The sequence below is a fragment of the Nerophis ophidion genome, linkage group LG07 (assembly GCF_033978795.1).
Source record: "Nerophis ophidion isolate RoL-2023_Sa linkage group LG07, RoL_Noph_v1.0, whole genome shotgun sequence".
Lineage (NCBI taxonomy): Eukaryota > Metazoa > Chordata > Actinopteri > Syngnathiformes > Syngnathidae > Nerophis > Nerophis ophidion.
The window spans coordinates 25021348-25038891 of record NC_084617.1 but is presented as its reverse complement, the minus strand read 5'-3'; the positions used below and the strand labels follow the sequence as shown (position 1 = coordinate 25038891).

Sequence of the window (17544 nt, the reverse complement as noted above, 5' to 3'; positions counted from 1 at the left end):
CAAATATTGAAGATCTTTGCTCCTTCTCAACTTTGTGGTAATAATCTTTTCACAAAATACAAACAATAGTTTGTTAATGTTAAATCTTACTTGCGAAAAGTAATCCCCCGATTCTTATTTTAAAACAGTCCGCTCATTTGAGCAGGAAAACCCTGAACACCAGCCCGTTGTTTTCTACCTGTCAACTGTCAGTTTAGGCTGCTCGCCGGCTCCTCATCACCACTTCAAGATGGCGGCCGAATTTCTCACGTCACAGCAGCCATTGCTGCGTCTACTTATAAGATGTCAATGGTTATAACGTCATTGCAAACGGAGCAATCTGTTGCCTCAAATGCATTTCGCTACCTTATTCATACTTTTTGTCAAGTGATTTTTTTTAAGCAGTGTTGCATGAGGTACCTATACATAACATTACGTTAGTCAATGAATGTATCACACACTGTAACATAATGTTAGACGGCGGTCAGCAGCACGGCGTATTTTAGCCACCTACAAAAAGACAAACATATTCAAATAAAGGTCAGTTAAAATGTATACTATAATAGGAATATGTGTACATATTGCATAGGGCCCTGACATCTAAAAAGTACAACTCTGTTCATTGTTATGTTCATGTATTCGTTATGTTTTTCATGTGTAGGCACGCATCAACACACAAACAGTATGAGATGAGATCGATGAGATTAGGTAAGAACAGGATAGAAACTGCTGTGGAACTAGTTACAATGCAATATGACATGGAAATACAATGTTAACACTTTTGTGTAAATAAATAAAGTTGCATTTGTTTTTTCAAATGTGTTTATTGTGTAAAGGAATGAGTTAAATGTTTAAAATGACTGGTTAATAGTGTTATTATGAAGTGCAATGTCAGCAATACTTTTTTTAATAAATAAATACAGCGTTTTAAAAGCCTACACAATCTGTGTAAATATATTAGTCTGTGGTTAAAAGGACTTGAAAGGACTCGAAACTCAAAATGCTGGACTTGGGACTTGACTTGAGACTTTCCAGTCTTGACTTTAGACTTGACACGGGACTTGCCTGTCTTGTCTCGGGACTTGACTCGGGAATTGAGTGCAATGACTTGAGACTTACTTGTGACTTGCAAAACAATGACTTGGTCCCACCTCTGGTACACACGTGTCCTTGGGTACTTATTACTTGTACTGAGTAGGTGTAGTAAGTACACGTGTTCCTATGGACTTACTACTCCAACTGTGTGGTGGTAAGTAAGTATGAATATTATAATATAATATGCATTCACCATCAAATTGATCAATGTATTTAACCATACCGTAATCAATACAATACATTTATCATCATACTGATCAATATACAGTAATACAACATGACTGATGAAGATATGAAGAGAAAGGTCTACCGACCACACAATGCGGATGTTATGCACACACACACACACACACACACACACACACACACACACACACACACACACACACACACACACACACACACACACACACACACACACACACACACACACAGACACACATTAGTGCGGATTGCAGGCAAGGAGGACGAGCCACAGACAAACCACTTCCGCGTTACACAGGCCGGGTAAAATTCACACCTTTTGTTTTTCAAAATAAAAGTTCCCATTTCCTGTGCATGTCATGAAAAAAAATTGCATGCCAGCAGCCTGCAAGCTCAGCTGTGCTAGCATTAACTTGCCACATAAGACAGTATAATTTTATTTTCACTTTTATTGTGGTTAGCAATGACAAACATCTCTCAGTAACTTTCACACTTCAAAAAGTACATTTTCTGAAAAGTTTAAAAACACTTTTAGTTTTAGTTACTTGGATTTTTCTGCTCGAACAGTTACATGACAACTACACGTCAACTAAAGGACAAAAGTACGCAACAACTACAGTAGATGGCAACTACGTGAAAACTGCATAAAAAAGATGGGTCAACTATTGTACGTGACAACTACATGAAAAGTATTTGACCCTACATTAAAAGTTTGTAAAAACAACATGATACGTATTTTCAAAGTATGTAAAACTACATGAAAAAGTCAAGACAACTACAGTGCATGACAACTACATTGAAGTTTATGACAATTACGTGAAAGGTATGTGAAAACTACATGGAAATATGTGACAACTACGTACAAACTACATGAAAAGTATGTGACAACTAAGTGAAAACTACATGAAAAGTATGTCACATGTACGTGAAAACTACATGAAAAGTACACAACTATGTGAAAACTACATGAAAAGTTTGTGACAAATACGTGAAAACTACATGAAAAGTAGCAACAACTATGTGAAAACTACATGAAAAGTGTGTGACAAATACGTGAAAACTACATGAAAAGTATGTGAAAACTACGTGAAAAGTACACAACAACTATGTGTAAACTACATGAAAGGTATGCAACAACTATGTGAAAACTGCATGAAAAGTACACAACAACTATGTGTAAACTACGTGAAAAGTATGCAACAACTATGTGAAAACTACATGGAAAGTATGTGACAACTATGTGAAAACTACATGAAAAGTGCACAACCACTATTTTAAAACTACATGAAAAGTACCAGAAAACTACATGAAAAGTATGTGAAAATTATATAAAAAAGTGCACAACAACTACGTGAAAACTAAATGAAAAGTATGTGACAACTACGTGAAAACTACATGAAAAGTGCACAAGTACGTGAAAACTACATGAAAAGTATCTGAAAACTACAAGAAAATCACATGAAAAGTATGTAAAAACTACAAGAAAATTACACGAAAAGTATGTGAAAACTACATGGAAAGTGCACGACAACTACGGGAAAACTACCTTAAAAGTATGTGACAACTACCTGAAAACTACATGAAAAGAGCGTGAAAATTACAAGAAAACTACATGAAAAATGCGCAACACCTACATAAAAACTACACGAAAAGTATGCAACAACTACGTGAAAACTACATGAAAAGTATACAACAACTATGTGAAAAGTATGCAACAACTACGTGAAAACCACATAAAACGTATGCAACAACTATGTGAAAACTACATGAAAATTATGCAACAACTACGTGAAAACTACATGAAAAGTATGCAACAACTGCGTGAAAACCACATGAAACGTATGCAACAACTGTGTGAAAACTACATGAAAATTATGCAACAACTACGTGAAAACTACATGAAAGGTGCGTGACAACTATGTGAAAACTACATGAGCTGACATGTGGTGAAGAGCACCTTGGTTAAAGGAGTGGCTGCACAGCATGGGGGCGTGGCCTGTGCTCAAGCGTCACAGGTGTTTGGTGTAGTTGGCGGGAAACAAGCCGCTCTTGTCCCTCAGCCGTCCTCTCCACCACGACGTGTCCGAGCTGTCCACAACCTCGATGATGTCACCGGCGCTAAAACCCAACTCGTCGTCTTCCTCGGCGGTGAAGTCATACATGGCCTGGACCTGCAGTGTGCACGCAGGCGACGTTGTTCGTGAGGGGGCGTGGTCATACTGAGGGGGGCGGGGTCTGACCTGAGATGGGCGTGTCGTTTCGGCACCACTCCCTCCTGTTTGGACCAGGTACTGAGTTGGCTCCTCATGAAGCTTCTGGGCCTACGGAACAACTTTCAACTTCAAGAAGAGGCAGTGGCCACCATTAAAATGTTTTTAAATAAAGCGCTTTAATTGACACTATTTTCTTGATGAATCGTTATTTACATGTTTTTTTTTTTTTTTTTCACCAGATAAAGTGTTTTGGATAAAGTGTTTTCAAAGTGTGTTTTTGGAATAAAGTATGTATAAATGAAGTTTTAAAAAGCATTAAAAAAATAAAACATTTATAAAACATTTGAAATAAGGTTTACAAAAAATGTTTTTTAAACCAAATGTTCATAAATAAAGTGGTTTAGAAAATTTTCAAATATTTTTTAAAAATAGAATAAATATTTTCATAAGTGTTTTTAAAAGTATTTTTCTTACAAAAAGTGTATTTTCAAGGCACTCATCTGTGCACTCTGATGAGCGCACCTCCAGGAACGCAGTCACAAGAGCGTGCCAAGCGCGTGTCAGTCCGGCGGCAGCAAATGGCTGCAATCAATCTCCAGCAATCAGCGCACCTGCGGCTGATCAGAGGACCACCTTCAAAAGCCTACACAACCTGCTATCCGGCGCCAGAAAGTAGTCTTCTGTTCGAGTACAGTAAGCCAACTAACAAAGCTCTATGCATTTCTCTCTCCGTATTTCTTCCTCCCCTCGTGCTGATTGGTCTTGTGTTCTCTTCTTGTTGTTCCTTGCAGCTACCCCTTTGTTCCCGCATGACCAGCGGTGCGTCTTGTCTCCCCCGTGTTTCCTCTCTGGTTCTCTGGCTGCCCCTTGGATTTCGACTTCCCGCCTGGACACGTACCTTTTGACGTCTCGCTATACCCCCAACTACCCGCCTGTCTCACGGACATTGGAGCATGCCTTTCCCCTCCGGGACTTCAGCCTCTCGCTCAAAACTCCAGTAACACACAACAGTTAATTCACACATAGTCGCGCACTATACACACCCTTTGGATTTGGTCACACCACATTTCTCATGTTTATTTATATTATTATTTGTTATTTATATATATATGTATTGTTTATATATATATGAATAAACAGAGCTAAATTTGACTCCCCTTTTGTCCGTGCCGTCTTCTCCTCCTGTACTTAACATGTATTTAATTAAAGTGTTATTAATCTAAGTGTTAGTAAATATATATATATTTTTTAAGTGTTTACATAAGAAATTGATTCCTAATTTTTAAAAGTGTTTTTGCAATCAAATATTTTTTAAATTGTTTATAGTGTTCTTGAATAAAATGTATGAAAAATACGTTTGTTTTTTTAAAACAAACTGTTTAAAAAAAGTGTTTGAAGTGGATTTTTTTAATAACGTGTTTTTAAATCAAGTGTATTTAAAATGTTTTCGTATAAAGGTTTTAATAGTAAATGATAATAAATAAAGTGTTTTAAAATAGTTTTTAATAGTGTTTTTTCACAAGTTTTTTCAAGCAAAGTGTTTTAAATTCATGTTTTTTTAAAATATTTTTTTAAATTATAGGTTTATGCATACAGTGTATTTAAATACAATTATTTTTCAATACAATGTATTTTTTCTTGATACATTTTTTGGGAATAAAGTGCATTTTTAAAAAGTGTTTAACAAATGAAATGTTTTCCAAGGTATTATGGGAATAAAGTATTTATAAGAAGTGATGTTGTATTATTATTTTTTTTAATGACAAGCATAAAAAAAAAGTTTTTCATAAAATGTTTAAAATAAAGTTTATAAAAATGTTTTTTTTAAACAAAGTGTTCATACATAAAGTGGTTTAAAAAAAGATGTATTAGAAGTTATATATTTATTTAAATAAAATAAATATTTTTTAAATGTATTTTTTTTTACAAAAAGTGTATTTAATTAGAGTGCTGTTAATGTAAGTGTTAATAAATAAAAAAAAATTCTTTTTAAAAAGTGTTTACATAAGAAACTGAAGAAAGTATATTTTAAATAAAGTGTCTATCGTGTTTTTGTATCAGAAATACGTTTTTTTTTAACATACTATTTAAAAAATGTTTGAAGTATATTTTTGGAATAAAGTGTTGTTAAATCAAGTGTATTTAAAATGTTTATATATGTAGGTTTTTAATATTAACTGATAATAAAAAAAGTGTTTTAAAATACTTTTTAATAGAGTGTTTTTTTCTTTAGTGTTTTCAAGTAAAGTGTTTTAAATGGAGTGTTTTTTTCAATTCATGTTGTTTTTTTTAAATTGTTTTAATTTGATGCTTATGAATAAAGTGTATTTAAACAATTTTTTTTAAATAACTTTTATTTTCTTTATAAACATTTTTGGAATAAAGTGCATTTAAAAAAAAAGTTTATTGAATCAAATGTTTTCAAAGGTATTATTGGCACAAAGCATTTTTTAAATAAACATATAGAATAAATAGAATTATGTTTATTTTGAACAATTCCTTAATGTGGTTTTAAAGGTGTTCTTACAATAAAGTATTTTTTAAATGTAGTGATTTTAGTATTAAGTGTTTATGAATAAAGTTTTCAAAGGAAATATTTTTAAAGAAAGTATTTTCGAAAATAGTGTAATTAAATAAATTATTTTTCGTCATGAAAAAGTGTTCCTTCAATAGTGTTTTGTAAAAAACAGTGTTTTTAAATCAAATGTCCTTTGTTTAAGGCAATATTTTTCAACCTTTTTTGAGCCAAGGCACATTGTTTTTATTGAAAAAAACCCAGGGGGACACTATCCTATAATTGTCGCCATTGTTATGTGCCAAAAATGTCACTTTTTAGCAATCTAAGCTTATTGTCTTTTTCTGCCTTTTATTCCCGCTCTTACTTTTTCAACTTCCAGGTGTCCAACACATTTCATCATATCCAGTGTCCCCCGCCCTTAAGTTCCCCGTACAATGGTTCCGGTATTGTCCCATGACTCGAGTAACCAATACATGACATCACCAGCAGAAAACGTTTAAAACGAAACTCAATAGCCTATATTGACTTATCTGCCATGAATTGATTAACGTGGACCCCGACTTAAACAAGTTGAAAAACTTATTCGGGTGTTACCATTTAGTGGTCAATTGTACGGAATATGTACTGTACTGTGCAATTTACTAATAAAAGTTTCAATCAACCAATCAATCAAAGACAATATAAAGTTGTTCTCATCAAATACCTGACGCAATTGTTCAATATGACTTCAATTCATAACCATTATTAATTCTCTTGTCTCAAAGTAGGCTTACACGCAGTGAGCTACCTGCTGCCACTGAGTGGTACGAAAGAGTATTACCTGGTTACTCTTTTGATCTACAGAGAGCACAAACTCTAAAATGGCACATTGTTTGCGGATTTTAATTATTGGTGTGCAAAAAATATTTTTTCGACCATTCATCCATCTTTCGCTTATCTGAGGTCGGGTCGCGGGGACAGCAGCCTAAGCAGGGAAGCCCAAACTTTCCTCTCCCCAGCCACTTTGTCCAGCTCCTCCCGGGGGATCCCGAGCTGTTCCCAGGCCAGCCAGGAAAGATAGTCTTCCCAACGTGTCCTGGGTCTTCCCAACCGGTCGGACGTGCCCGAAACACCTCCCTTGGGGGGCGTTCGGGTGGCATCCTGACCAGATGCCCGAACCACCTCATCTGGCTCCTCTCGACCTCTATTTTTCCGACCAATTAGGAAAAATTCCAAAATTTCCCACGGCACACCAAACAATATTGTGCTGCGGCACAGTGGTTAAAAACACTGCTTTAAGGAGACGTACCGAGAGGGTCCTGGAATCTTGGAGGTAGATCTGGATGGTCTTGGAGATGGACGAGGTCTTGTAGAAGTCCACCAATTTGTTGAGTGAGGTGAACATCTCCAACCACAAAAAGTAATGGCCTTTCCGGTCTCGGATCACTTTGAAGTGTTGCACGTCGCTCTCGTGTCTGCTTCAAAGTTCACAGGTCAGCTCGCTATCGCAACTAGGATGCTAAGTGTTAGCTCGAAACCAACAACTAGCATCGCTGCAATCCCACTCGGAAACAGGAATTAGCGAGCAACAATACCGCCGGACTCACTTGACGGAGATGGAGAAGTTTCCGAGTGAACTTTGGCATCCTCGTATCACGAAATATCCGACATCTTGTGAGCTCAGCAGCTGTTCGGCTGCGCTGCGAGTGAGGCGCTCCTGGAACCACCTGAAAGTCAGACAACGCCAGTGAAGAGGAGCAACAGGGAGGAAGAAGAAGGGAGTCAGGTGGTCTCACTTTGGCTGCCGGAGGTCGATGTAGTTTTTGGGAACCAGGCCTTCAAGCGCGTCCATCTCGGCCATCCACCAGTCACCGCGTGTGCTTAAAATCTGACACAAAGCTACGTGAGAAGTATGCCACAACTATGTGAAAACTACAATATGTGACAACTATATCAACATTTTATGAAAAGTGCGTCACAACTGCGTGATAACTACATGAAAAGTACAAAAAACAAAACCAGTGAAGTTGGCACGTTGTGTAAATGGTAAATAAAAACAGAATACAATGATTTGCAAATCCTTTTCTACTTATATTCAATTGAATAGACTGCAACAACAAGATATTTAACGTTGGAACTGGTCAATTTTGTTATTTTTTGCAAATATTAGCTCATTTGGAATTTGATGCCTGCAACATGTTTTTAAAAAGCTGGCACAAGTGGCAAAAAAGACTCAGAAAGTTGAGGAATGCTCATCAAACACTTATTTGGAACATCCCACAGGTGAACAGGCTAACTGGGAACAGGTGGGTGCCATGATTGGGTATAAAAGCACCTTCCATGAAATCTCAATCATTCACAAACAAGGATGTGAATAAATGTGTGAGAAAATTCTCCAACAGTTTAAGAACAACATTTTACACGAGCTATTGCAAGGAATTTAGGGATTTCACCATCTTCGGTCTCTAAAATCATCAAAGGGTTCAGAGAATCTGGAGAAATCACTGCACGTAAGTGGAAAGCTTGTGACCTTGGATCCCTCAGGCAGTACTGCATCAAAAAGCGACATAGGTTGGGAACCTATGGCTCTCGAGCCAGATGTGGCTCTTTTGATAACTACATCTGGCTCTCAGATAAATCTTAGCTGACATTGCCTAACACGATAAGTAATGAATAATTCCGCTGGTAATCACAGTGTTTAAAATTACATTGAAAATATAAAACATTCTCATACATTTTAATCTATCCATCTGTTTTCTACCGCACCTGTTCAAGAAGTCGCATTAATGGTAAAAAGGATTTTATTTATCATCGGTGAGCTTCCGAATAAAAATGTTATTAAAAAGAATAAGAGACTTTTTATGTGAAGATCCGTCACTTCATTTCTGGTTTTGCTTCTTTGTTTCGTATTTTCTTCCAGTCAGTGCTTTTATTTTGTTTCCATTTCCTGTTTGTCCCGCTGAGCGCTGTGTTTTTTCCCCTCAACTGCTGCCAATCAGCATGTTTCTATTTATGCTTATCTTGCACGTTCCTCAGGGCTCAAATATTGACTATTGTTTAGAACTGTACATGCAAGACTGCTTCATTCTCCTCTGTTGGTGATATTAAAAGCATCTTACCTGCGCATCGCTCTCCTGGTTCCTGCATCTAGGGGTCGCTACTACTGCTGCCATGCGAGTTTGTGACATATTATACTCTATAAATGTTGGTCCTACTTAAAAATGCAGACATTTAGTTGTATTCAGTGTTAAAAAATATTATATGGCTGTCACGAAAATACATTTTAAAATATTTGGCTTAAATGGCTCTCTCAGCCAAAAAGGTTCCCAACCTCTGGAATAAGACATTACCACATGGGCTCAGGAACACTTCAGAAAACCACTGTCAGTAACTACAGTTGGTTGCTACATCTGTAGTGCAAGTTAAAACTCTACTATGCAAAGCGAAAGCCATTTATCAACAACACCCAGAAACGCCGCCGGCTTCACTGGGCCCGAGCTCATCTAAGATGGACTGATGCAAAGTGGAAAAGTGTTCTGTGGTCTGACGAGTCCACATTTCAAATTGTTTTTGGAAACTGTGGACGTCGTGTCCTCTGGAGAGGAAAATAACCATCCCGATTGTTCTAGGCGCAAAGTTGAAAACCCTGCATTTGTGATGGTATGGGGGTGTATTAGTGCCCAAGGCATGGGTAACTTACACATATGTGAAGGGATCATTAATGCTGAAAGGTACATACAGGTTTTGGAGCAACATATGTTGCGTTTCAAGCAACGTTATCATGGAACCCTGCTTATTTCAGCAAGACAATGCCCGGCCACGTGTTACAACAGCGTGGCTTGGTAGTGAAACAGTGCGGGTACTAGACTGGCCTGCCTGTAGTCCAGACCTGTCTTCCATTGAAAATGTGTGGCGCATGATGAAGACTAAAATACCACAACGGAGACCCAGGAATGTTTAACAACTTAAGCTGTACATCAAGCAAGAATGGAAAAGAATTCCACCTGAAAAGCTTCAAGTGTTGTTAAAAGGAAAGGCCATGTAACACGGTGGTAAAAATGCCCATGTGCCAAAGATTTTGCCATGTGTAAATGAAAACTACATGAAACGTGTGAGACAACTACATGACAACCACATGAAAAGTGTGTGATAAGTCCATAAATGAAAAGTGTGTAACAAGTTCATAAAACTACATGAAAAGTGTGTGACAACTACATGACAATAACATGAAAAGTGTGTGCAAACTATATAAAACTACATGAAGAGTGTGAGACAACTACATGACAAACTACATGAAAAGTGTGTGACAACTACCGTATTTCCTTGAAAAGCCGCCGGGGCGCTAATTAATTTAAAACCTCTTCTCACCCCTGCGCTTAATCAAAACATGCAGTAAAAGTAAGCAGGTACTAATAATTTTAAAACCTCTCCTCACCCCTGGGCTTACCAATGGCATGCAGTAAAAAATTGAGTGTGATTAAAAAACAAAATTATTTAAAAAATTATTCTGCGGCCATGGCCCAGTGGTTGGGGACCACTGCTCTACAACATGTCATCGCGCCCACCTTTACACCATGTTTTCAGCGTGCCGGACGCATGCATTTTGCTGCTTCTAATATGAGATTGCAATGCATACTTGCTCAACAGCCATACCTTTTACACAGATGGTTGTGATATAAACAACTTTAACACTCTTGCTAATATGCGCCACACTCTGTGAACCCACACTAAACATATTTCTGGAGAACATCGGCTCTGTAACACATTATAAACGCAACATAAGAATTACCCAGAATGCCATGCATCCATGACTCTTATTGGCTATGTTATACACGCACCCCCAACCCTGCCCACCTCAACCTATGCACGGAGAGGGGTGGGGGGCGGGGTTTGGTGCTAGCGGGGTGTATAATATAGCCAAGAGTCATAGATGCATGGCATTCTGGGTAAGTGTTATGTTGCGTTTATAATGTGTTACAGAGCCGATGTTCTCCCAAAATGTGTTTGTCATTCTTGTTTGGTGTGGGTTCACAGAGTGTGGCGCATATTAGTAAGAGTGTTAAAGTTGTTTTATATCACAACCATCAGTGTGATCTGTATGGCTGTGGAACAAGACCCCTGGTTGACACATAGTAAAAGCTAAAAAAAACTTTTCCTCCATTTAGAAAAAGACGACAGGGGGAGCGCCACTCGTGACGTCACAAATTTGATCCGGTAGTAAAAGTAAACATGTGCTAATTAATTTGGGGAGCGAGTTTGACCCGGCAGTAATTCAAGGCAGGCGCATATTACATGACTGGCGGCAATTCAAGGAAATACGGTACATAAAACTACATGAAGAGTGTGAGGCAACTACATAAAACTACATGAAAGCTACAAGAAAAGGTTGTGACAACTACGTGTAAACTACAGTACGTGAAAAGTGCATCGGTCACAGTTGTTTGGTGTTATCCCAAAGTGTTGAGCAGTGCTAGCCAGTGAGCTAAACACCAGTGCTTTTCCAGCACAGCTCTTAAGGTGCTGGAACATGAGGTGCCGACGAGCTGCCAAAGCTGCTCACCTTCACTACGTCGTCCTTCTTGAAGCTCAGCTGGCCCGACACTGACGCCGTGAAGTCGTATTTTCCCCTGGCCTCCATGTTGGCGACACGCGGCCGCCGACTTCCTGTTTGAGCAAAGACATTGGCGTTTGTCTCTGAGCAGCGTGTCAACACGTGGGATTACGTCATCGCCACTTCCTGATGGCGGCAAGGACCGTTTGAAAGGATTTCATGCCAATGACACAAGGTTCATCTTCAACTTTGAATTGGCGTGGACATGTTGAGGCTTATTGAATACATGTCACAGTCACATGAGCGGGAAGAGCGCCCCCATCAGCTCAAGCACCAAAGCATGGAACATTCCAACAACAGCAATAAAAACATATTTAGCAGCAATAGTTTGTAGTTTGTTTTTGTATTTAACAGGAAGACACATGACTAAATGCACATTTAATACAATAAAACTACAATGGAAATGATGATTGTTATATTTGTCCTGAAGGACATCTTACCTGCTGAAGATCAATTCAATTTGCTCCAAGATGACTGATGTTCTACATCAAGTTGATGCGCTTCAACAAACCCCCCCCCCCCCCCCCCCCACACACACACACACACACGCACGCACTGCCTCTTTTGGTGACATGAGTCACTTCCGCTTTTCAAAGTAAAACTCATATAATGCATTGAGGCTTTGTTCAACGCTGACTTTGCGTTACCACAGATGTGTCAGAGGATGCACATAAAAATGGCTTCACATCCGAATCGCGATTCTTATTCATCGGAATTCTAAATTAAATGCAACTGAGATAGGCTCCAGCACCAACCGTTACCCAAAAGGGACAAGCGGTAGAAACATGGATGGATGGCTGGAATTAAATCAGAAGTTGTATATATATATTTTTTTTTTTCTAAATTCTTACTTATACTTAAACAACCATTTGACTTTTTTTTTTAGAACAGGGGTCCCCAAACTGCGGCCCAAGTTGAGAATAAATAAATTAATAATTAAATATATATATATATATATATATATATATATATATACATATATATATATATATATATATATATATATATATATATATATATATATATATATATATATATATATATATATATACATACATACATACAAGGGATCTGGGATGAGGTGGCGACTTGTCCAGGGTGTACACCCCCTACCACCCGAATGCAGCTGAGATAGGCTCCAGCGACCCCCCGCAACCCCAAACGGGATAAGCTGTAGGAAATGGATGGATGGATGGATATACAAGGGCCCGGATCATTCCATGTTCTAATTTTGTTCCGTTTTTGTATCACATCCTGTTGTTTGACTTCCTTAGTTCCTGTTTTAGTCTGTTTCCATAGTAATGTATTATTTTCACCTGCAGTGGTCACCAGACGCACATCTGTTTTGTTAATCACCACCCTTATTTAAGCCTGCCTTTTCTGTTCATTCACTCTCGCATCCTAGTTTGTGCTACACCTAGTTTGTGTTTCGCAACAGTAACGATTCCATGTTTCCATGTGTTTACTTGGTAGCTTTCATGCGACGCCTTTTTGTTCCTCTAGCTCTCATGATAGTAGTTTTTGTTTTCCCTTTTTGGGCCTCCTGCAAGTTTGTTTGTTATTTCCCTAGCTCCCATGCTAGTTATGTTTGTTTTATTTGTTAAATAAATCTTATAATGTATTTCCTTCACGCTGTGTTCTAGCCCGACTGCATCCTTGGAAGAACGAACCCGCATTACAATGTCCAGCAATTGTTACAGTAGGATGCGAGCAGAGAAAGGTTTGTTCGCGGCGGGCATTATGGACGTCTACGACGAAGGAACGTGGGCTGTGCTCCGAGCGTTGGAGGCTGAGACACTCCGCTGCGCACCAGGTGAAGACATGATGTGGGGACCAAGTGGGTACCTGGTCCCGCTCGATTCCACCTGGTCCGGTGTTGTCCCCTCTCAACACGCTCGCACTCGTCAGCAAAGGCGGGAGTCGCATAAAAGGGCTTCGCCTCGCGACAGTGACGCTCCCACTCCACGACTTTCCCCTCCAGACCACAGCCAGCAACAACCCGTCCAATATTTCCCTCAGTTGTCAGGTAATCCCTTTGTTTTTCCTTCCAAAGACTTCCTCGGCTGGCCTGTCATTCACACAGACAGCAGAGGTGACGTCATTCCGTCAATGCCCCCCGATGACGTCACCGAAGATTTTTTTTTTTTTTGATTCTGTCTCTCAGCCATTCACAAAGGACTTTAATTAAAAAATTAAACACTACCAGGACAATTTTATTAATTATAATTCTAGTCATTCCCGGTCACCTGCTGACTTCCTAGCTCAGCCCCAACCCTGGCGGCCCTCCGCCGTGTCTTCCCTACACCCTCCCTTTCACTTTCGAACTTTCTTATTGTGGGGGGGGGGTTCAAGTTTTGTTTTGGGACATCCGGGATCTGTCCTTTTAGGGGGGGATTATGTTATGATCCGCTACCCGGATCATTCCATGTTCTTTTTTTGTTCAGTTTTTGTATCACATCCTGTTCCTGTTTTAGTCTGTTTCCATAGTAACGTATTATTTTCACCTGCCGTGGTCTCCAGACCCACACCTGTTTTGTTAATCACCACGCTTATTTGAGCCTGCCTTTTCTGGTCATTCACTCTCGCATCTTAGTTTGTGCTACACCTAGTTTGTGTTTCGCAACAGTAACGATTCCATGTTTCCATGTGTTTACTTGCTAGCTTTCACGCTAAGCTTTTTTGTTCCTCTAGCTCTCATGCTAGGAGTTTTTGTTTTCCCTTTTTGTGCCTCGTGCAAGTTTGTTTGTTATTTCCCTACCTCCTATGCTAGTTCTGTTTGTTTTATTTGTTAAATAAATCTTATCATTTATTACCTTCACGCTGTGTTGTAGCCCGACTGCATCCTTGGAACCCGCAATACAATGCCCAGCAATCGTTTCATATATATATATATATGTATATATATAAATATATATATATATATATATATATATATATATATATATATATATATATATATATATATATATATATATATATACATATATATATATATATATATATATATATATATATATATATATATATATATATATATATATATATATATACATAAAAACATATATATGTATGCATGTGTATATGTGTCAATTAGTAAAAAAAATTCAAAAAAATGAACTAAACGCTGTCTTTTTCTTACAATGTGTCGACTTTTGCCCTATAAAATAATAAAAACGTTTTAATGCAAAATGGTGACATTTGTCTTATAAAATTCAGACTTCACAACATTGCCAATTTTTTTGGGGGTCGTCCTCGTAAAACAGTGACATTTTTGGAGTAAAATGATGACTTTTGTCATCATTTTACCAAGTAAAATTTCTGATTATTATTATAATATTGCCAACATTTTAAAGTTTTCTTATAATATTGTGACATTAACATTGATATTTCTTAATTTTTTGGGGTCAAAATTTAGATACACTAATCAATAAAGGGCAGTGCGGTAGAACAGGGGTTAGTGCATATGCCTCACAATACGAAGGTGCTGAGTAGTCCTGAGTTCAGTCCCGGACTCTGGATTTTTCCGTGTGGAGTTTGCATGTTCTCCCCGTGAATGCGTGGGTTCCCTCTGGGTACTCCAGCTTCCTCCCCCCTCCTAATACTTGCACCTGAGGATCGGTTGATTAGCAACACTAAATGGTCCCAAGTGTGTGAATGTGAGTGTGAAAGTTGTCTGTCTATCTGTGTTGGCCCTGCGATGAGGTGGCGACTTGTCCAGGGTGTACACTTCCTTCCACCGAAATGAGATAGGCTCCAGCACCCCCCACGACCCCGAATAGGACAAGCGGTAGGAAATGGTTGGATGGATGGATAATCAAGAAAGTTCAAATGACTGATCTTTGATGAGTGATGTTGTTTGATTTATTGATTGCTTCCATGCTTTCGTGGGTAATTTAAAGTGATGTGGCAACCTGGCCTTGAATTTCCATCCATCCATTTTCTACCGCTTATTCCCTTTTAAGGTCGCGGGGGGTGCTCGCGCCTATGTCAGCTATAATCGGGCGGAAGGCGACGTACACCGTGGACAAGTCGCCACCTCATCGCAGGGCCAACACAGATAGACAGACAACATTCACACTCACACACTAGGGCCAATTTAGTGTTGCCAATCAACCTATCCCTAGGTGCATGTCTTTGGAAGTGGGAGGAACCCGGAGTACCCGGAGGGAACCCTTGAATCCAGGGGAGAACATGCAAACTCCACACAGAAAGATCCTGAGGCTGGGATTGAACACAGGACTGCAGAATCCTTCTATTGTGAGGCAGACGCACTAACCCCTCTTCCACCGTGAGGCCGGCCTTGAATTTGAGATTCGTTAATCAAACCATATCCCTTTTTTTTATGTTACGCACACAAAAACCAGTAGTCATGACGACGACAAAAGTGGTGCGCCGCCCGGGAATCGAACCCGGGTCGCAAGAATGGGAATCTTGCATGATACCACTACACCAGCGGCGCCTGGTGGGTGTAGGCAGATAATTACTCTATTTTACCGTTGATACAGGCAGTAATTGTCCCATTGTGACCAATAATGTCAGATGCATATATCAAGGCGTTCCAGAAACACAAAAATTTTGAAGGAAACTCAGTTTTCGGACGTATTTCAAAAGCGCAACTTTGGTCCTTACCGCTGCTGACCGCTGGATGTCACTGTGACACAAACGCTCGCTCATCTAAATCAACATTGGAGTAAAACAAAGTCAAAAGACGTCACTCAAACGAGGCAAGACAGCCAACATTGAACAGCAAAGTCCATTCACAAATGTCAATCAAATGATATATCCGCACGTTTTGGAATGCGTGCGTGTTTGTGGATGCGGTGACGTCATCGCAGGGTGTGTGTGTGTGTGTTATTAAAAAAGTCTTCTTCTGGACCAGCTCCACAGTCTTGTCCACGCCGAGGGCGGAGCGAGGATGTGTCCACACTGAGCGTGTCATTGTCGGGGCTGAGAATGATGCATTTGGACGCTTAGAAAGATGATTAGTGAGGAGAATAAACAAGCTGTGGTGGATTTGTTGATCCGCTCCCCCAAGAAGAAACTGGTCACGCTGGGCCGGAAAGGCAGCAATGGATCCGCACAGTAAGTCCTGGACATTATTACTATAACTGACTCTAAAGTGTTCCGAATTAAGGATTTTTACAGGTGCGCCATTAAAAAGTCAAAGTAAATATACACATGTCATTTAGCAATGATGTCAGAAATGTTGCAAGTAAACTAGAACGTATTCTCCAACTCTTTGTCTTCAAGTTATTTTAGGAGTGCGACGTCTTCTCTTCAAAGATTTTTAAGAAATATACGAGCGCAGACTTATAAAACGCGACAATCCCTCGTTTATCGCTGTTGATGGTCTGACCGCGTTAAAAGCATTTCCACAAATTAATTATAAATAGAATGTTTTCATGGCTAAGGCATTAAAAAACTATGACTTTCCAAGTAGGCAGTTTGTAACCACGTGAGAGCTTTCCAGACGTGAAATAACACTATAGTTACTTTTCCATTGAAGTGTGTGGGTGTGGGTGGGTGGGGGCGTGAGAGGCACCTATAGTGTTAGTAAAGGACCATCTCAGCTCATACAGATAAATAAAAATCAATAATTATTTGGGTCTTTCGTGGCGTGACGGATTATTGAGACCCAATTTAATTCTAATTCTGCAAATCAGTGGCCAAGAAATGCATTGGTCTCATGATGTAGGGGCCAATAAGACAGTAGTATTAATAGTTTTACTTCATTTAGCCATCTTTATTAGCGATGTCCCGACCCGATATTTATATCGCATATTGGTCGGGTATCATTAATAAAACAAGTGTGTGATGATATCAGATTGCATCTAAAATGTGTGATATCACGTGCGATACAAGCAGTCCTAGAGCGTGTTTATTTGTGTGTGATACCATGTGCGATACAAGCAGTCCTGTAGCGTGTTTAATTGCATGTGATATCA

General features: G+C 39.0%; 2 protein-coding genes and 1 non-coding gene across 4 annotated transcripts in view; 1 reads left to right on the top strand and 2 right to left on the bottom strand.

Annotated features, from left to right (window-relative positions):
* Positions 1–1709: 1709 nt before the first annotated feature.
* Positions 1710–12135, bottom strand: LOC133556112 (GRB2-related adaptor protein 2-like). The gene is made up of 7 exons (XM_061905734.1): positions 12040–12135; positions 11549–11652; positions 7785–7876; positions 7596–7715; positions 7298–7463; positions 3519–3599; positions 1710–3449 (listed from the first exon to the last, which is right to left on the bottom strand). The coding sequence occupies exons 2-7, from the start codon at positions 11624–11626 to the stop codon at positions 3288–3290; spliced, it is 699 nt and encodes a 232-aa protein (XP_061761718.1). The 5' UTR covers positions 11627–11652; positions 12040–12135; the 3' UTR covers positions 1710–3287.
* Positions 12136–15987: 3852 nt separating this feature from the next.
* Positions 15988–16058, bottom strand: trnag-ccc (transfer RNA glycine (anticodon CCC)). The gene has a single exon. It is a non-coding gene; the product is annotated as a tRNA-Gly (tRNA).
* Positions 16059–16398: 340 nt separating this feature from the next.
* The window catches only part of radil2a (Ras association and DIL domains 2a), a 55338-nt gene continuing 54192 nt past the window's right edge, over positions 16399–17544 (top strand). Inside the window, exon 1 of one of the 2 annotated variants that reach the window (XM_061905733.1) lies at positions 16399–16681. In XM_061905733.1, the coding sequence (XP_061761717.1) occupies positions 16578–16681 (104 nt within the window). In that variant the 5' untranslated portion in view covers positions 16399–16577. The remainder of the gene's footprint in view (positions 16682–17544) is intronic. The other variant, XM_061905732.1, reaches the window with a different exon arrangement.

Bases quoted from the DNA above. Each gene is read 5' to 3' on its own strand.
- LOC133556112 (XM_061905734.1), bottom strand. From the start codon at position 11,626: ATGGAGGCCAGGGGAAAATACGACTTCACGGCGTCAGTGTCGGGCCAG. The intron at 7,716-7,784 runs GTGAGACCACCT...TCTGACTTTCAG, and splicing joins ATCGACCTCCGGCAGCCAAA to GTGGTTCCAGGAGCGCCTCA. The intron at 7,464-7,595 runs GTGAGTCCGGCG...ACTTTGAAGCAG, and splicing joins AACTTCTCCATCTCCGTCAA to ACACGAGAGCGACGTGCAAC.